This window comes from Mobula hypostoma, chromosome 6 (assembly GCF_963921235.1).
Source record: "Mobula hypostoma chromosome 6, sMobHyp1.1, whole genome shotgun sequence".
Lineage (NCBI taxonomy): Eukaryota > Metazoa > Chordata > Chondrichthyes > Myliobatiformes > Myliobatidae > Mobula > Mobula hypostoma.
This window is the reverse complement of record NC_086102.1, coordinates 46,278,367-46,296,854: the sequence shown is the minus strand read 5'-3', so window position 1 is coordinate 46,296,854 and position 18,488 is coordinate 46,278,367. Positions and strand designations below refer to the sequence as shown.

The 18,488-nt window shown below is 41.9% G+C and overlaps 1 protein-coding gene across 7 annotated transcripts in view; it reads right to left on the bottom strand.

Moving 5' to 3' along the window:
* Positions 1 to 18,488, bottom strand: part of nme7 (NME/NM23 family member 7) — a 259,259-nt gene that overhangs the window by 24,002 nt on the left and 216,769 nt on the right. For all 7 annotated transcript variants that reach the window (XM_063050744.1, XM_063050742.1, XM_063050746.1 and 4 more), the window contains 2 exons: positions 18,263 to 18,331; positions 14,836 to 14,937 (listed from right to left, as the gene is read on the bottom strand). In XM_063050744.1, coding sequence (XP_062906814.1) covers positions 14,836 to 14,937; positions 18,263 to 18,331 — 171 coding nt within the window. The remainder of the gene's footprint in view (positions 1 to 14,835; positions 14,938 to 18,262; positions 18,332 to 18,488) is intronic.

The following is an 18,488-nucleotide window of genomic DNA, read 5'->3' as shown; positions in this document are numbered from 1 at the left end:
AACCATTCACATGGTTAATCTAAATAGCAATTAAGATTCTGCTTCAATGCTCATTGGGTCTCTTTTAAGTTATCAATGTACAACAGCATATTAGTAACAAGAAATACACAAAGCATAATTCAATAATTATAAAAGTTACAGTCAATGCTGCATAAATTTTCTTCTAATATAATCCATTTTTTCATTTGTCTTAAATTTTATTTAAAATCCTAACAGATCAGATTGCACATTAGTCAGATTTTTGTTTCACAGGTCTATATCTTTGTGATGATCAATATAATACTGTTGTACCATAGCTTAAAAAAAACAAACACAATAGGGATTGGCTCATGGAAAGAATAATTGATTAAATATATTCAGGAAATGAGCAGCACAAGGATTGTCAAGAGTTATACAAAATGGGGAGAAACAAAGTAGATCTCAGAAATCGAGTAGATATGAGTAGCATCTATATATATTTGAAATGATTTCACTGGAGCAGATTAACATCAATTAATATTCCAGAGACATTTTAAACATAGAAGGCATCTGATAGGCCAAATGACTCTTTTGTCAACAAGAATGAGAATTGGTCTTTAACTTATCACCAAGAAGGCAGCAGAGATCTTAGGAGAAATTTTATGGATGTACAGTTATAAAGAGCACAATTGCTTTACCACAGTGAGTGGATGACAATTTTTAAAGAGGAAATACAATTTTTATAACATGAAAAAATAGCCAAATAAACTCATCTCGAGCCTCCAGCCGGGTAAAGGTATTAATTTTAACCAGTGTTTCAATGACAAACTCTGCCACCCTCATCAAGGATAATGACTGAGCTTTTCTAGTCCAGTGGTATTCATACTTCCATCATCTGTCCCTCCTGATTGGATGAGAACTAACCAATCAGGTTTCTGCTGTGCCATCTTGTTTACAATCACATTCTAGTTCTTAGAGCAAGCTCTTCATCTTTGTTAAGATTCTTTTTCGCTAGTTTTATTTCAATGGTTTCCATCAGCAGGAGATCCCAAAAGCCACTGGTGCGGCACAGTAGTTTTGTGCTGTCTAAGAGTATCCTATGGCCATTGCGAATGCAATGTTCTGCTACCACCAATTTCTTCAGTAACTCAAACGGATACACCTCCTGTGCTCCTTCATGTGGACTCCTCTGTGCATCCCGTCTGGCTGATATACATTGCTCCATATTCACAAGGAATCCTGTAAGTGCCAGCCATCCTGAATCCCAGGTCATCTTTGACCGGTATAAGCTGTGATTTGAGCGTCCTTATGAGTTTGTGGATAGTATTAATCTCGTATTTCCTCTAGAAATAAAACTACAGGGGAAAAAAAACTTAACAAAGATGAAGTAAGAACTAAGTAAGAACTGGAACTCAACTGTAAACAAGGTGGGATAGTGGAAACCTGATTGGATGAGGATGAACCAATCACTTGGTGGGGGGTGGGGTGGAGAGTATAAATACCACCGGACTAAACATGCCTAGACATGAACATAGAACATAGAATAGTACAGCACAGTACAGATGGCAGCGTTTGTCATTGAGACATCAGTTAAAATCAATACCCGTATCTGGCTGGAAGCCAAAGAAGTGTTTATTTGTCATATATGCCGGGAAAGCACTAGATCCTTTTTCATTGAAATAGTAGGTTAAGGAAAAACCTAGAAAGAAACACGAAGTCAATGGGTCTGCGTTTTTAAAATGCAGGATGTCACAATCATACTTCTCTATTAATGCAATTTTTCAATATTTAATAATTTCTACAGTTAACTTCATGAAAACTTCTAAATAGTGCTTTAAGCTACAAAGAAAAAGATGCAATGGCTGTTGTTTAATTACATTAATTAACAGCAAGGAATACTTGTTGCAGCAACTATTGGAATTGTTTACAAGACCTACAACTTAAGGTGTAATATGCTGATTTCTAACTTTCAGACAGCCATTCTTTTTGAAAAGAAGGGCTGATTTAGTTGAACCCACAGGAGCTGCTGCCCACATTGGACCCGTGTGTTCCCATAGCCATACGTCCTCTGCCAGCTGAAAGTAACCTGAACCCAACTGATAAAGCACTTGTTGCACAATGTCATCAAATTACTTGGACAGGCTGGAGAAGCCTCAGTCATTAATTTCTAGAACACTACAGAAACAGAAGCATAGCATTCAGTAACCCACACCCCCCACAATGCCTGCTCCACCATTCAGGAAAATCATGGCTGAATTTTCACCTTTTCCAAACTACCCCATTTTTTTGGTTGCCCCAAATATCAAGAATCTCATCAACTTCAGTTTTGAATATGCAGCCAGAGCAATCATGGTGTTCTTCTTGGGTGGAGAATTGTTAATGTTTTACTACTTTCTGGGTAAAAAAATTACCAGGTTCAAGTGATCTTGGTTCTGGAGACTGGATGCTCCAGGTTGTCTTTTGCTCGATGACAATTTGAAGAAAACTACACAGAGGAACACTCCAAGTATAACCTGATTAAACCCTTTGACTCCACCAGTTAAGAGAGACCATGCAACATTCAGGTGAAGGCTGAATTTGATAAATTATTCATCACTGCTTTGTAATATGCAGTCCATGACTCCATCTAATGGTGCTAAAACAGACCAGAGTATCTTCAGTCTAAACTTTAATCACATCAAGTTCCACCTTTTAAAAATATTTTAAATATTTTATAACAATTAGATTATTCAAGTGGCACAATGAATTGAAATAATTAGTAACAATACAAGAATTTCTACCACTGAGAAAACAAATTACAGATACTACCTTAATAAAAACAGCCTAGTAACAAAATGAAAGTATGTACATTTTGCATTTAACCAACTTGAAATTTCTGTGGTTAGATTTAATCAGTTTAAAAAAATGTAGAGACCATTTCATATGTTCTATAAATAAAATATTTCATTACTGAATCTATTATCATATGCTGTTATTGAAAGTCAAGTTTCATAAAGATAGTGGACCAGGTAACTCCAGAAATGAAGGTGTAAACCGTAAAGTTGGAAGTAAATAGGGCTGATCCGGAATTGCTGTTGCTATATGATTATTGTACTTGATGCTTTATCAATGCGTCAAGACATCACATCTGTCTCTGACTCATGCTGTGAGGTGCCAAGCATAGATATGACGAGCTTCTGCAGTCCTGAAGTAGACCACAGCATTGTTGAAGAAAATCTAACCCTTTGTCTCAACTTCCTTATTATTCAAGTCACATTGCAATTTTGACACGAGGGTCAGTACAAAGCTTTATTTATCTTTTGTGCCTCATGAGGAAATGATGTATGCTAAGTAAATAAGCAAACTAAAGCAAGGAAAGAGTCAGAAAGACTAGTGTTTTGTTTTCATTTTGTTTTTGTCATCATGTTCCAAACTACTGAAACTGTTTATATGAACACAATTGGATGTTAAATAATTCAAATAATCTGAACTTCTGAGGAAATAAAGTTGCTTACAGTGGTGCATATGGATAACTTATTCCAAAAAGCTAGAAAATGCATACTTATAAAATGTTTGTAGAAAATACATTTAAAAAGCTATTTTCCAAAAGTTCTGCTACTATTCAGCAGAATTAACTTCTATTGAATTGAATTGACTTTATTACTTACATCTTTGAAATACACGAGGAGTAAAAATCTTTGTTACGTCTCCATTCAAGTGTGTAATTACAGTAATTTATAATAAATATCATGTACAACAGGATAGTCAATATAACATAGAAATATAGTAGTGTCAGCATGAATTAAGCAGTCTGGTGGCCTGCTGGAAGAAGCTGTCCCAGAGCCTGCTGGTCCTGGTCCTGACTTTTATACTGCGGGACCGTTTCCCAGATGGTAGCAGTCAAGATGCTCTCAATCGTGCTCCTATAGGAAGTTCTTAGAATTTGGGGGGTGGGGGGGGGCCATACCAAACTTCTTCAACTGTCTGAGGTGAAAGAGGTGCTGTTCTTCCTTTTTCACCACACAGCCAGTATGTACAGACCACGTGACATCCTAGATGATGTTTATGCTGAGGAACTTAAAGCTGTTTATCCTCTCAACCCCAGATCCATTGATATCCATAGGGGTTAGCCTGTCACCATTCCTCCTGTAGTCCACAACCAGCTCCTTTGTTTTTTCGACATTGAGGGAGAGGTTGTTTTCTTGACACCACTGTGTCAGGGTGATGACTTCCTCTCTGTATGCTGCTTCAATATTATTTGAGATTAGGCCATTCAGTGTAGTGTCGTCAGCAAATTTATTTAGCAGATTGGAGCTGTGGGTGGTGACACAGTCATGTGTATACAGAGAGTAAAGCAGGGGGCTTAGTACACAACGCTGAGGGGCATCTGTGTTGAGGGTCAGGGGGCAGAGGTGAGGGAGCCCACTCTTACTTCATTGTTCATTCTTGTTTCTGCTAATTCTTCTTTTTCAAATGAAGCACAATTTCATTTAAAAAAAAAAGGAACTAACTGAACAAAACTAATTAGAGATGGTAAAAAGGTATGTGTCGGTTTAGGTCTAATTAGAGACTAAAATGTATGTGTCAGATTAGGTTTCTGCTAATAGTTTCTTCCGGTATCGATAGCTATTGCTATTTTGACCATTTGTGTATGATAAGGAGCAACGCATTGGAGTGAGATTTTGCTTATTGCATCTGATTCCACCTTCTCTTCTGGTATTAGCACAGCCACCTTGGTTAAAAGCATTTGAAATTCAGCAGATGCATTTCTTATTATACCCACCTCAGGCCCTTCGACCACACTTTACTTCTCTTCTACATTATCTTCAATGAATGACGTAAGAGGAAGAGGATTAAAGTTCTAATATATCTTGTCACCTTTAACCCCCTAACAATTTCCCCACTTCTGTGGGAGTTATCAAGACAGCCACCATATGATAAACATAATTTTAGGTAGTTCATCACCTGATCAAATATCCAGCCATCGTCACCATCATCAACATGTGCAGTGTTATATGATGGAGCTGATCATGGTATCACAACCATAAAACCATAAGACATAGGAGCAGAATTAGGTCATTTGGCCCATTGAGTCTGCTCCACCATTTCATCATGGCTGATCTATTTTTCCTCTCAGCCCCAGCCTAGTGACTTCTCCCCATATCCCTTCGTGGCTTTACCAATTAAGAATCTATCAACCTCTGTCTTCAATATACATACAGACTTGGCCTCCACAGCTGCTTGTGGTAACAAATTCCATAGATTCACCACTCTCTGGCTAAAGAAATTCCTCCTCAACTCCATTCTAAAAGGATGCCCTCTATTCTGTGGTTGTGTCCCACCATAGGAAACATCCTGTTCATATACACTCTATCAAGGCCTTTCATCATTCGATAAACATAGAAACATAGAAAATAGGTGCAGGAGTAGGTCATTCGGCCCTTCGAGCCTGCACCGCCATTCAGTATGATCATGGCTGATCATCCAACTTAGAACCCTGTACCTGCTTTCTCTCCATACCCCCTGACCCCTTTAGCCACAAGGGCCATATCTAACTCCCTCTTAAATATAGCCAATGAACTGGCCTCAACTATTTCCTGTGGCAGAGAATTCCATAGATTCACCACTCTCTGTGTGAAGAAGTTTTTCCTCATCTTGGTCCTAAAAGGCTTCCCCTTTATCCTTAAACTGTGACCCCTCGTTCTGGACTTCCCCAACATCAGGAACAATCCTCCTGCATCTAGCCTGTCCAATTCCTTTAGAATTTTATACGTTTCAATAAGATCCCCCCTCAATCTTCTAAATTCCAGCGAGTATAAGTCTAGTCGATCCAGTCTTTCTTCATATGAAAGTCCTGCCATCCCAGGATTCAATCTGGTGAACCTTCTTTGTACTCCCTCTATGGCAAGAATGTCTTTCCTCAGATTAGGGGATCAAAACTGCACACTATATTCCAGGTGTGGTCTCACCAAGGCCTTGTACAACTGCAGTAGAACCTCCCTGCTCCTGTACTCAAATCCTCTTGCTATGAATGCCAGCATACCATTCGCCTTTTTCACCACCTGCTGTACCTGCATGCCCACTTTCAATGACTGGTGTACAATGACACCCAGGTCTCGTTACACCTCCCCTTTTCCTAATCGGCCACACATTCAGATAATAATCTGTTTTCCTGTTCTTGCCACCAAAGTGGATAATCTCACATTTATCCACATTAAATTGCATCTGCCATGAATTTGCCCACTCACCTAACTTATCCAAGTCACCCTGCGTCCTCTTAGCATCCTCCTCACAGCTAACACTGCCGCCCAGCTTTGTGTCATCCGCAAACTTGGAGATGCTGCATTTAATTCCCTCGTCTAAGTCATTAATATATATTGTAAACAACTGGGGTCCCAGCACTGAGCCTTGCGGTACCCCACTAGTCACTGCCAGCCATTCTGAAAAGGTCCTGTTTATTCCCACTCTTTGCTTCCTGTCTGCCAAGCAATTCTCTATCCACATCAATACCATACCCCCAATACCGTGTGCTTTAAGTTTGCACACTAATCTCCTGTGTGGGTCCTTGTCAAAAGCCTTTTGAAAATCCAAATATACCACATCCACTGGTTCTTCCCTATCCACTCTACCAGTTACATCCTCAAAAAATTCTATGAGATTCGTCAGACATGATTTTCCTTTCACAAATCCATACTGACTTTGTCCGATGATTTCACATCTTTCCAAATGGTGGTAGGTTTCAATGAGGTTGCCCCTCATTCTTCTGAATACCAGCGAACACAGGCCCAGAGCCATTAGATGCTGTTTATATGACAAGACATTCAATCCTGGAATCACATGATTGCTCTACAGAAGTGGCTTGCCATTGCCTACTTCTGGGTAGTATCTTTACAAGACAGATGACCCCAGCCATTATCAATACAGTACTCTTCAGTAATTGTCTGCCTGGCATCAGTAGTCGCATAATCAGGACTTCTGATATGCACTGGCTGCTCATACAATCATACAACCATCCACCACTTGCTCCCATGGCTTCATGTGACCCTGATTGGCGTGGGGGGTGGGGTCTAAGCAGGTGCTACTCCTTGCCAAGGGTGACCCGCAGGCTAGTGGAGGGAAGGAGTGGTAGAGACGCCTCCTCCTTTGGTAGAGACGCGTCTCACTCATCCAACCATATTTTAAATCTCAGCTGATAAATTGTCCGGTTTGATATCACAATTTGGAAAAAAATGTTTCATGGAGGAAAAGAGATTTGGCAAGACAACTTAATTATTTTAGAGCAATGTTGTACGATACTGAACAGCTTAGTATTTTTCATTTCAATTGCTTCTTCAAAACAACATTCTTGATCTTTGTTTATTGCAAGAAAAGTATTCACCACAGAATTAATTTTCGGTAACAGTGAATTCTTTTGGACTTCAAATATCCACATCTACTGTTACAGCAATATTATCCAAGTACTGACTTCTCAAGGCAATAATTGTTAGCTAGCAAAAGGTGGGAGTAGAATGGGCAATTGTTGATGCAACTAACAATGTTTTTTTGCTGTACAGTAACAGCATCACATGCTCGGATGATTGTTAATTCTGAGTAAATAAACTTCTAATTTAGAATGAACAATTGTTGAAGAAATTCATTTCACTACTCACAGTAAACACTTGAAAACACTGGGATATTGCACCCTGCATTTCTAGTGTAGCACCTACATTTTCATATAATACTTTGATTATCATGCATATCTCTTCCACGTTTTATGATACTATCATACAATAAAATACATCTATTGCACTTTTCATTGAGAGTTTACTTTCTTTGAGAGATATCAAACAGTTAAGAGTAAAAGTTAAAGTTTGTTTGGACAGATGGGGCCAAGTTTTATTTTGAACTTAGGGTAATGATCGTACAGGAGAGTTAAAGAAGAGACTGCTGAACAATATCAATGAACATGACAGTCAAGGTGGGGAAGCTGAAGTTTATTTTATTTATTTAGAGATAGAGAGCGGGATAGACCCTTCCAGCCCACTGAGCTGCGCCGTGCAGCAACCCACCGATTACCCCTAGCCTAATCACAGGACAAATTACAATGACCAATTAACCAGTATGTCTTTGCACTGTGGTAGGAAACCACAACACCCGGAGGAAACCCACGCACACAAGGGAAGAACGCACAATATTTCTTACTGAGGATGCTGGAATGATCTCTAATGCTCCAAGATGTAAAAGCGTTGTGCTAACCGCAATGCTACCTGGAGTTTAGTGTCGTGAAAGGAGGTTAAAATGATCTTACATGGTAGAAGAGAGAAATTAAAATTATTAAAAGGCTAGGAGATTTAGGAGGAGGAGGATTTAGATTTCAGGACTAGAAGAGAACGTGGTGGCATAGATGATAGTTGTGGATAGTTGTACCAGAGGAAACAACACACTGGACCATGGTTACACTATCATCAAGGGTGCTTACCATACTACTCCACGTCTACACTTTAGAAAGTCTGATCACCTGGCTGTACTCCCTGAGAATAGGCAGAGACTGAACACTGAGGCACCAGTAGTGAGGACCAAGAAGGTACAGACAAGGGAAGTACAGAAGACTCCTTTGAATTGGGGATTCATCTTTGAATCTGCATGAGAATGCCACAGTTGTAACAGACTTCATTAAAACCTGTGTGGATGAGTGTGTGCCTACAAAAGCTTGCTTGTACATTCCCAAACCAAAAGCCGTGGATGAACCAGGAGGTTCATCCTCTGCTGAGGGCTAGATCTATGACATTTCAGTCTGGTGACTCAGATCTGTACAAGAAAACCAGGTATGACTTGTAAAAGGCTATTTCAAGAGTGAAGAAACAATTCCTAGTGAGGTTGGAGGTGACATCGGATGCATGTTAACTCTGGCAGGGTTTGCAGGACATTACTTCCTACAAAGTGAAACCCAGAAGCACGAATGGCGGTGTTGCTTCACTACCAGATGAGCTCAACTCCTTCTATGCCCACTTTGAAAGGGAGAATACAACTACACCTGTGAAGATCCCTACTGCACCCAGTGACCCTGTGATCTCTGTCTTGGAGGTCAATGTCAGGCTGTCTTTCAGGAGGATGAATCCTCGCAAGGCAGCAGGCGCTGATGGAATACCTGATAAGGCTCTGAAAATTTCTGCCAACCAAATGGTAGGAATATTCAAGGACATTTTCAATCTCTCACTGCTATGGTCGGAAGTTCCCACCTGCTTCAAAAGGGCAACAATTATACTAGTGCCCAAGAACAGTAGTGTGAGCTGCCTTAATGACTATCATCCAGAAGCACTCACATCTATGACAAAGAAATGATTTGAGAGGTTTGTCATGGCTAGAATCAACTCCTGCCTCAGCAAGGACCTAGACCCACTGCAATTTACCTATTGTCAGAATAGGTCTAAGGCAGATGCAATCTCAATGGCTCTTCACACAGCCCGAGATCACCCTGACAATACAAATACCTATGTCAGGATGCTGTTCATTGACTACAGCTCAGTGTTTAACACCATCATTCCCACAGTCCTGATCAATAAGCTACAGAACTAGGGCCTCTGTACCTCCTTCTGCAATTGAATCCTCGACTTCCTAACCGGAAAACCACAATCTGTGTGGATTGGTAATAATATCTCCTTCTTGCTGATGATCAACAATGGCACACCCCAGGGACGTGTGCTCTTCTCCCTCTATACTCATGACTGTGGCTAGGTATAGCTCAAATGCCAACTATAAATTTGCTGATGATACAACCATGGTTGGGAATCTCAGACGGAGATGAGAGGGCGTACAGGAGAGAGATATACCAGCTAGTTGAGTGGTGTCACAGTAACAACCTTATACTCAATGTCAGTAAGACAAAAGAGCGGATTGCGGACTGCAGGAAGGATAAGACGAGGGAACATGAACCAATCCTTATAGAGGGATCAGAAGTGCAGAGAGTGTGCAACTTCAAGTTCCTGGGTGTCAAGCTCTCTGGGGATCTAACCTGGTCCCAACATATCGATGCAGCTATAATGAAGAAGGCAAGACAACGACTATACTACTTTAAGTTTAAGGAAGGATGTACTCTGGAGAGCATTCTGACAGGCTGTATCATTGGTATGGTGTGGGGGGAGGCACTACTGCACAGGGTTGAAAGCAGCTACAGAAAGTTGTAAAATTAGTCAGCTCCATCTTGAGCACTAGTCTCCGTGGTATCCAAGACACCTTCAAGGAGCGATGCCTCAGAATGTTACTAAGTATGACACAATATTGGCCAAAGATAGAATGCATGTGAACCAACAACTAAAATATTTAAGTGTTCCTTAAATATCAGAAAGCTACACTTTCAAAACACATGGTATAATTTTAGTATGATTCTTGATCTATAATACATTAAATTCTCCAAAGTTTTGTGTTTATTTCATTATTTTACACTTTCTTAATCACCACATTTCCAACAAACGGACTTCATCAAGCTGACCCCCTATATTTCAAATATTTCATATTTCATATCAGCAAGTTGTATGTGCAACCATACACAGAGCTCTACGAACTAAATAAAAGTACAGAAGGGATAAGCGGAGTGGCCTTTGTCGGGAGTAGGCCAGTGGCAAGAGCAGAAACAAAAAGCATTTGCTCAAAAGAGGCTCAGAAGAGGCATCGGCTCTGCGTAAAGCATCTGTTGAGATTTCCTTTTTATCTCTTTTTTCCCCTCTCTTACTGTGCCACTTAAATGACTGTGGTGTGTTCTTCGGTCGGGAGGTTGGAGTCTTGGGAGACCCAGAGTCTCCCAGGGAATTTCATCTGCGTGAAGTGCATCCGGCTACAGCTCCTTGAAGACCCTGTTAGGGATCTGGAGCAGCAACTGGATGACCTTCGGCTTGAACGTGAGAGCGAGGATATAATTGATCAAAGTTACAGGTAAGTAGTCACCCCGAAGTTGCAAGAGCCGAGTAGCTGGGTGACTGTCAGGAGAAATGGAAATAGGCAGTTAGAGCAGAGCACCCCGTGGCCATTCCCCTCAATAACAAGTATACCGCTTTGGATACTTTTGTGGGAGATGACCTCCCAAGAGAATGCCACAGCGACCAGGTTACAGGCACCAAGCATGGGTCCATGGTGCAGAAGGGAAAAAAGGAAAGAAGACAGTAGTAGTGATAGGGGACTCAATAGTGAGGGGAACAGACAGCAGATTCTGTGGACGTGAATGGGACACCCAGATGGTATGTTGCCTCCCAGGTGCCAGGGTCAGGAATGTCTCAGATCACATCCACAACATTTTGGAGAGGGAGGGGAGCAGCCAGGTGCCTTGGTACATATTGGAACCAATGACTTAGGAAGGAAAAATAATGAGGTCCTGAAAAGAGAATTTAGAGAGCTAGGTAGAAAGCTGAGAAGCAGGACTCCTGGGTCGTAATTTCTGGATTGCTGCCTGTGCCACGCGCCAGTGAGATTAGAAACAGGACGATTTGGCAGATAAATCCGTGGCTGAGAAGCTAATGCAGGGAGCAGGGCTTCAGGTTTTTGGATCATTGGGATCTCTTCTGGAGGAGGTATGACCTGTTCAAAAGTGATGGGTTGCACCTGAACCCGAGGGGGACCAATATTCTTGCGGGCAGGCTTATTAGAGCTGTTGGGGAAGGTGTAAACTAACTTAGCAGGGAGGTGGGAACCGGAGTGAAGGGAGTCAGGATAGGACAAATGGTAAAAAGGTAAAGTCAGATTGTCAGGAAGGGCAGGCAGGTAATGGGATTTAGTTGCACTCATCATTAGGGATGCAGAATCAGAAAGGGTAGCAGATACGGTACTCAAGGTGTTGTACCTAAATGCGTGTAGTGTAAGAAATAAGGTGGTTGATCTTGTTGCAATGATACAGATTGCCAGGTATGATGTTATGGCCATCACTGAATCATGGCTGAAGGATGGTTGTAGTTGGGAGCTAAATGTCTAAGGTTACACGTTATAACGGAGGGAAAGGAAGGTAGGCAGAGGGGGTGGTGTGGCTCTACTGGTAAAGAGTGGTATCAAATCAGTAGAAAGATGTGACATAGGATCGGAAGATGTTGAATCCTTGTGGGTTGAGTTAAGAAACTGCAAGGGTAAAAGGACGTTGATGGCAGTTATATGCAGGCCTTCCAACAGTGGCTGGGAGGTGGACCACAAGTTACAACAGGAAATAGAAAAGGTGAGTCAAAAGGGCAATGTCATGGTCATCATGGGAGATTTTAACATGCAGGTCGATGGGAAAATCAGGTTGGTAATGGATCTCAAGAGAGTGAGTTTGTTGAATGCCTAAGAGAAAGCTTTTTAGAGCAGTTTGTCGTTGAGCCTACTAGGGGATCAGCTATACTGGATTGGGTGTTATGTAATGAACCGGAGGCGATTAGGGAGCTTAAGGTAAAAGAACCCTTAGGAACTAGTGATCACAATATGATTATGTTCAACTTTAAATTTGATAGGGAGAAAGTAAATTCTGATGTAGCAGTATTTCAGTGGAGCAAGGAAAATTTCAGTGGTATGAGAGAGGAGTTGGCCAAAGTAGACTGGAAGGAGCTGCTGGCAGGGATGTCAGCAGAGCAGCAATGGCGTGCATTTCTGGGAGAAATGAGGAAGGTGCAGGCCATGTGTATTCCAAAAATGAAGAAATACTCAAATGGTAAAATAGTATAACCACGGCTGACAAGGGAAGTCAAAGCTAATGTAAATGGAAAAGAAAGGGCATACAACAAAGCAAAAATTAGTGGGAAGATGGAGGATTGGGAGGTTTTTAAAAACCTACAGAGAGAAACTAAAAGATCATTAGAAGGGAAAAGATGAAATACGAAAGCAAGCTAGCAAATAATATCAAATTGGATAGTAAAAGTTTTCTCAAGTATGTTAAAAATAAAAAAAGAGATTGGATATAGGACAGCTAGAAAATGAGGCAGTAGAAATGATAACAGGGGACAAGGGGATGGCTGATGAACTAACTGAGTATTTTGTATCTGTCTTCACTGCGAAAGACCCTAGCGGTATGCCTAATGTTGTAGTGTGTGAAGAAAGAGAAGTGGGTGCAGTTACTGTTACAAGAGAGAAGGTACTCAAAAAGCTGAAAGACCCAAAGGTACATAAGTCACCTTCTCAAAGGGGTTCTGAAAGAGGGCGCATTAGAAATTGTGCTAGCATTAGAAATGAATTTTCAAAAATCATTGAACTCTGGCATGGTGCCAGAGGGCTGGAAAATTGCAAATATTACTCCATTCTTTAAGAAAGGAAGAAGGTAGCAGAAAGGAAATTATAGACCAGTTAGCCTCACCTCAGTGGTTGGAAAAATGTTAGAGTCAATTGTTAAGGATGAGGTGATGGAGTACTTGGTGACACAGGACAAGATAGTACAAAGTCAGCATTGTTTCCTTCAGGGAAAATCCTGCCTGACGAACCTGTTGGAATTCTTTGAGGAGGTCACAAAGGGGATGCAGTGAATGTTGTATACTTGGACTTTCAGAAGGTGCCACATATGAAGCTGTTTACCATGGTATTACAGGAAAGTTACTAACATGGTTAGAGAAATGGCTGATTGGTAGGAGGCAGCGAGTGGGAATAAAAGGATCCTTTTCTGGTTGGCTGCCAGTGACTGGTGGTGTTCCGCAGGGGTCGATGTTGGGACCACTTCTTTTTATGATTTAGATGATGGAGTAGATGGCTTTGTTTCCAAGTTTGCAGATGATACGAAGATTGGTGGAGGGGCAGGTAGTGTTGAGGAAACAGGTAGGATGCAGAAGGACTTAGACAGATTAGGAGAATGGGCAAGAAAGTGGCAAATGAAATACAATGTTGGAAAATGCATGGTCATGCACTTTTGTAGTAGAAATAAATGTGTGGACTATTTTCTAAACGGGGAGAAAATCCAGGAATCTGAGGTGCAGAGGGACTTGGGAGTCCTTGTGCAGAACATCCTGAAGGTTGACTTGCAGGTTGAGTCAGTGGTGAGGAAGGCAAATGCCATGTTAGCATTCATTTCCAGAGGTCTAGAATACAAGAGCAAGGATGTGATGCTGAGGCTTTATAAAGCACTGGCGAGGCCCCACCTTGAGTATTTTGAACAGTTTTGGGCCCCTCATCTTAGAAAAGATGTGCTGGCATTGGAGAGGGTCCAGAGGAGGTTCACAAGGATGATTCCAGGAATGAAAGGGTTATCATATGAGGAATGTTTGATGGCTCTGGGTCTGTACTCGCTGGAATTCAGAAGGATAAGGGAGGATCTCATTTATTCAAATATTGAAAGCCCTAGACAGAGTAGACGTGGAAAGGATGTTTTCCATGGTGGGAGAGTCTAGGACAAGAGGGCACAGCCTTAGGTTAGAGGGACGCCCTTTCAAAACAGAGATGTGGAAAAATTTCTTTAGCCAAAGGGTGGTGAATTTGTGGAATTTGTTGCCACATGCAGCTGTGGAGGCCAGGTTGTTGGGTGTATTTAAGGCAGAGATTGATAGGTTCTTGATTGGACATGGCATCAAAGGTTACGGGAAGAAGGCCGGGAACTGGGGTTGAGTAGGAGATAAGAAAAAAGGATCAGCCGTGATTGAATGGCGGAGCAGACTCGTTGGGCCAGATGGCCTAATTCTGCTCCTATGTCTTATGGTCTAATCACTCTGCAGGATTTCAAAATACCAACCTAATGCCTTAATCACAACCTTGCTAATTTCTGCCATTTTCTGAAAAGGTAGACCACTTATTTATTTTTGCTACATTTTGTAATGAATATCAGAGCCACTTGGAAGCATGTAACAGTGCTACGAAATAATACATTTTTAGTGCCCTCTTTCCATTCTCTTGGAAAGTTTTTTGATAGTGTTCTCAGTTTCTGAAGCACTTCAGAAGTTGGCAAGATACAATAACTTAATAGTAACTTGAAACTTGATCATAACTTACAGGGTCCAACGGTCCACAGCATTCTCTAAATGACTTCTGAATCTCCTTCCCCTGCAATTCCAAGGCAAGGCAAGGTCCTGAACATAGTTCCATTACCATACTCTGTAGAAGGTATGTCAAATTATTAGTAAGGAAAGATGTGGTTTCTTCTAACATCTTCTAATGATTACTTTATACTTTTTTATGCTTTATTGTGTTTTTTTGGATGGAAAACCAAGCAATTATCAATTGCTAATTTCTGATCTAAGGACACATTCAAAAAATTTTCTTTTGTGCATCCTCTGGATCCACTGATCTTCAGTAAAACCAGGGACTAACACCTTCCGGCTATGAAAGTTGTAATTGATTTTTTTAACATTTGATCTTTGAGAAAACTGACAGATTTGGCTAATAAATTCATTAGTAGGTCCCAGACTTAGAGATAGAGTCATGCAGTGTGGACCTTTGACCTGACTAGTGCATACCAACTCTATTGCCCACCAAGCTAGTCCCATCTACCTGGATTTGGCCCATAGCCCTCTAAAACCTCTCCCATCCATGCACTTATCTAGATGTGCCTGATTCAACCCTTATTTCTGGCAGCTCATTCCAAATACAGACATGTGAAAACATTGCTTCTGATATCTCTCTCAAATCTACGTCCTCTTGTTTTTAGCACTACCTCCCTGGAAAAAAACACCATGCTTTTACCCTATGTCCCTCATAACCTTAAGATACCTCTATCAGGCCACTCTTCAATCTCCTACATTCCAGGCACTAAATTCCTAGTCTATGTAATCTATCCTTAGAACTCAAACACTAGTCTGAGCATCATCCTGGTAACTCTTTTCTGCACCTTTTCAGATTTAATAATGTCTTTCCTATCACATGGTAAGCAAAACTGTACATAATACTCCAAGTATGGTCTAACCAAGGTATTATATAACTAAGACACTACTTCCCAACCCCTGTACTCAATGTCCCGACATGCAGGCTGAACTAGCATTCCAAATGCCTTCCTCACACCATATCTATCTGTGACACTACTTTCAGTAAGCCATGCACTTGCACTCCTTAATCCCTTTGTTCCAATACACTTTCCAGGGCCCTACCATTTACTGCATAAATTCTGCAGGAGGAGAAGATGGCGGCGCAACACAGGTGCGCAGCCTCTCCGGTGATGATATCTGTTATCTGTCAAGTAGGAGGCAGTGCACAATCCTGATTTGATGGAGGCAGATGTGAGAGCACGGAGGAACATCTGGTGAAACTTCTGAAATGCCTGCTTCGCTGCCGCTGCTACTGTGTGATCCGAATTCTCCGGAGGGGAAGGCCCCGAATCCTTGACTTTGCCTGTTGCTTGGCGGCCGGGACCGGGGTCAAAGTGCTCGGCAGAGATGGTGCTCGGTGCTCGCTCTCAGAGGGATGGTCGGAGGCTCGAAGTTTTCGGACGGACTCAGAGTCGGACTGTGGTCGGGTGCTTCCAGGATGCTGCATCGGCAAGTTTGCAGCGCTGGAAGCTCATGGCAGGGAGAGTTTCGGCCTTCTACCGTCTGCGTGAGATGTTGGGGCTATCGGGACTTTGAGACTTTCTTTTTTTACTGTGCCCATGGTCTGCTCTTATCAAATTACGGTATTGCTTTGCACTGTTGTAACTATACGTTATAATTATGTGGTTTTTGTCAGTTCTAGTCTTGGTCTGTCTTGTGTTCCTGTGATATCATACCGGAGGAACATTGTATCATTTTTTAATGCATGCATTTCTAAATGACAATAAACGAGGACTGAGTGTCCTCATAATCTAATCTAAAAATTCTACCCTAATCTGATCTTCCAAAATGCAATACTCCACATTTATCTGGACTGAAAGCCTTTTGCCAATCTGCAGCCCTTAGCTGTACTTAGCTAAATATGATCCCCCTCAGCCCTCACCCCATCCTCCCGCCACAACAGGGACAGAGTTTCCTTTCTCCTCACCTACCACCCCACCAGCCTCCGGATCCAGCACATTATCCTCTGCAACTTCCGCCACCTTCAACAGGACCCCACCACTAAGCACATCTTTCCCCCTCCACCCCTCTCCGCTTTCCGCAGGGATCGTTCCCTTCGTGACTCCCTGGTCCACACGTCCCTCCCCACGGATCTCCCACCCGGCATTTATCCATGTAAGCATAAGTGCTACACCTGTCCCTACACCTCCTCTCTTGCCACTATTCAGGGCCCCAAACAGTCCCTCCAGGTGAGGCAACACTTCACTTGTGAGTCTGTTGGGGTCATCTATTACATCCGGTGCTCCCAGTGCGGCCTCCTCTACATCGGTGAAACCCGACACAGATTGGGGGACTGCTTCGTCGAGCACCTGCACTCCGTCCGCCACAACAGACAGGATCTCCTGGTTGCCACCCACTTCAACTCTGCTTCCCATTCCCATTCGGATATGTCCATACATGGCCTCCTCTACTGCCAGGATGAGGCTAAACTCAGGTTGGAGGAGCAACACCTCATATACTGTCTAGGTAGTCTCCAGCCCCTTGGTATGAACATAGAATTCTCCAACTTCTGGTAAGTCCCTCCCCCTCCCTTCCTCTATCCCTATTCACTCTGCCCCCTCCCCCAGCTGCCTACTACCTCCCTCATGGTTCCGCCTCCTTCTACTACCCATTGTGTTTTCCCCGATTCCTTCCTCACCTTTCCTGCCTATCCCCTCCCTACTTCCCCTCCCCCACCCCTTTATCTTTCCCTTACTGGTTTTTCACCTGGAACCTACCAGCCTTCTCCTTCCCACCCTCCCCCCACCTTCTTTATAGGGCCTCTGCCCCTTCCTCCTACAGTCCTGACGAAGGGTTCCGGCCCGAAACGTTGACTGATCATTTCGACGGATGCTGCCCGACCTGCTGAGTTCCTCCAGCATGTTGTGAGTGTTGCTATGATCCCCCTGTAATTTTTCATAACTTATGTTTGAAAGTATACAAAATGTTGTCCAATAGATACAGTGAATTGTTGAACTGTAGGCAAGAGAAAACAAGACCTGGCTTATTCAAGCGGACAAACTTTAGGCAAATGATGGACCTTAACAGCAATCCTGACTGAAATCAATCCTCATCAACCTACTGAGTGGCTGGATTCAAGATGGTGTAATCTATATTCCTTAGATGCACATGATGGTCAGACAATTAATAACCATTCTCTGAAATATTTATGAGTAAAAGCTAACGGATGCTTAAAATAAATTATAGCTGTAAAAAGAATCAAACATTTTATTTACTTTTGTTTTCTGAAAGCAGTCATCATAAAAATTACCAAATTACATTAGATTGTCCAGACCATTTCATTGTTCATTGTTAAAAATCAGATAACTTGTACATTTTGTGTTCTGCATTAAGCTCTTCCCACCCTCACTGATTATTTTAAAATGTTCTTCATCCGCCTTTACCTACTTCCTACTTACGTTGTATTCAGAAACAACTCCTTTGTATACTTCTAAGAACTCCTCTGCATTGGCTCGTTCCATATTGAACTGTGGGTAGTAGAAAAAGAAAAAAAGTAAACAAGAGTTGATTTCCACCACTTAACAAACATTTGTGCATTCTCTTCTATGTACTCAAATTACCTCTCCCATGTGAAGATGCAGTTTATGTAACACAAGATTCACTTAACTATACACAAAAAAAAAC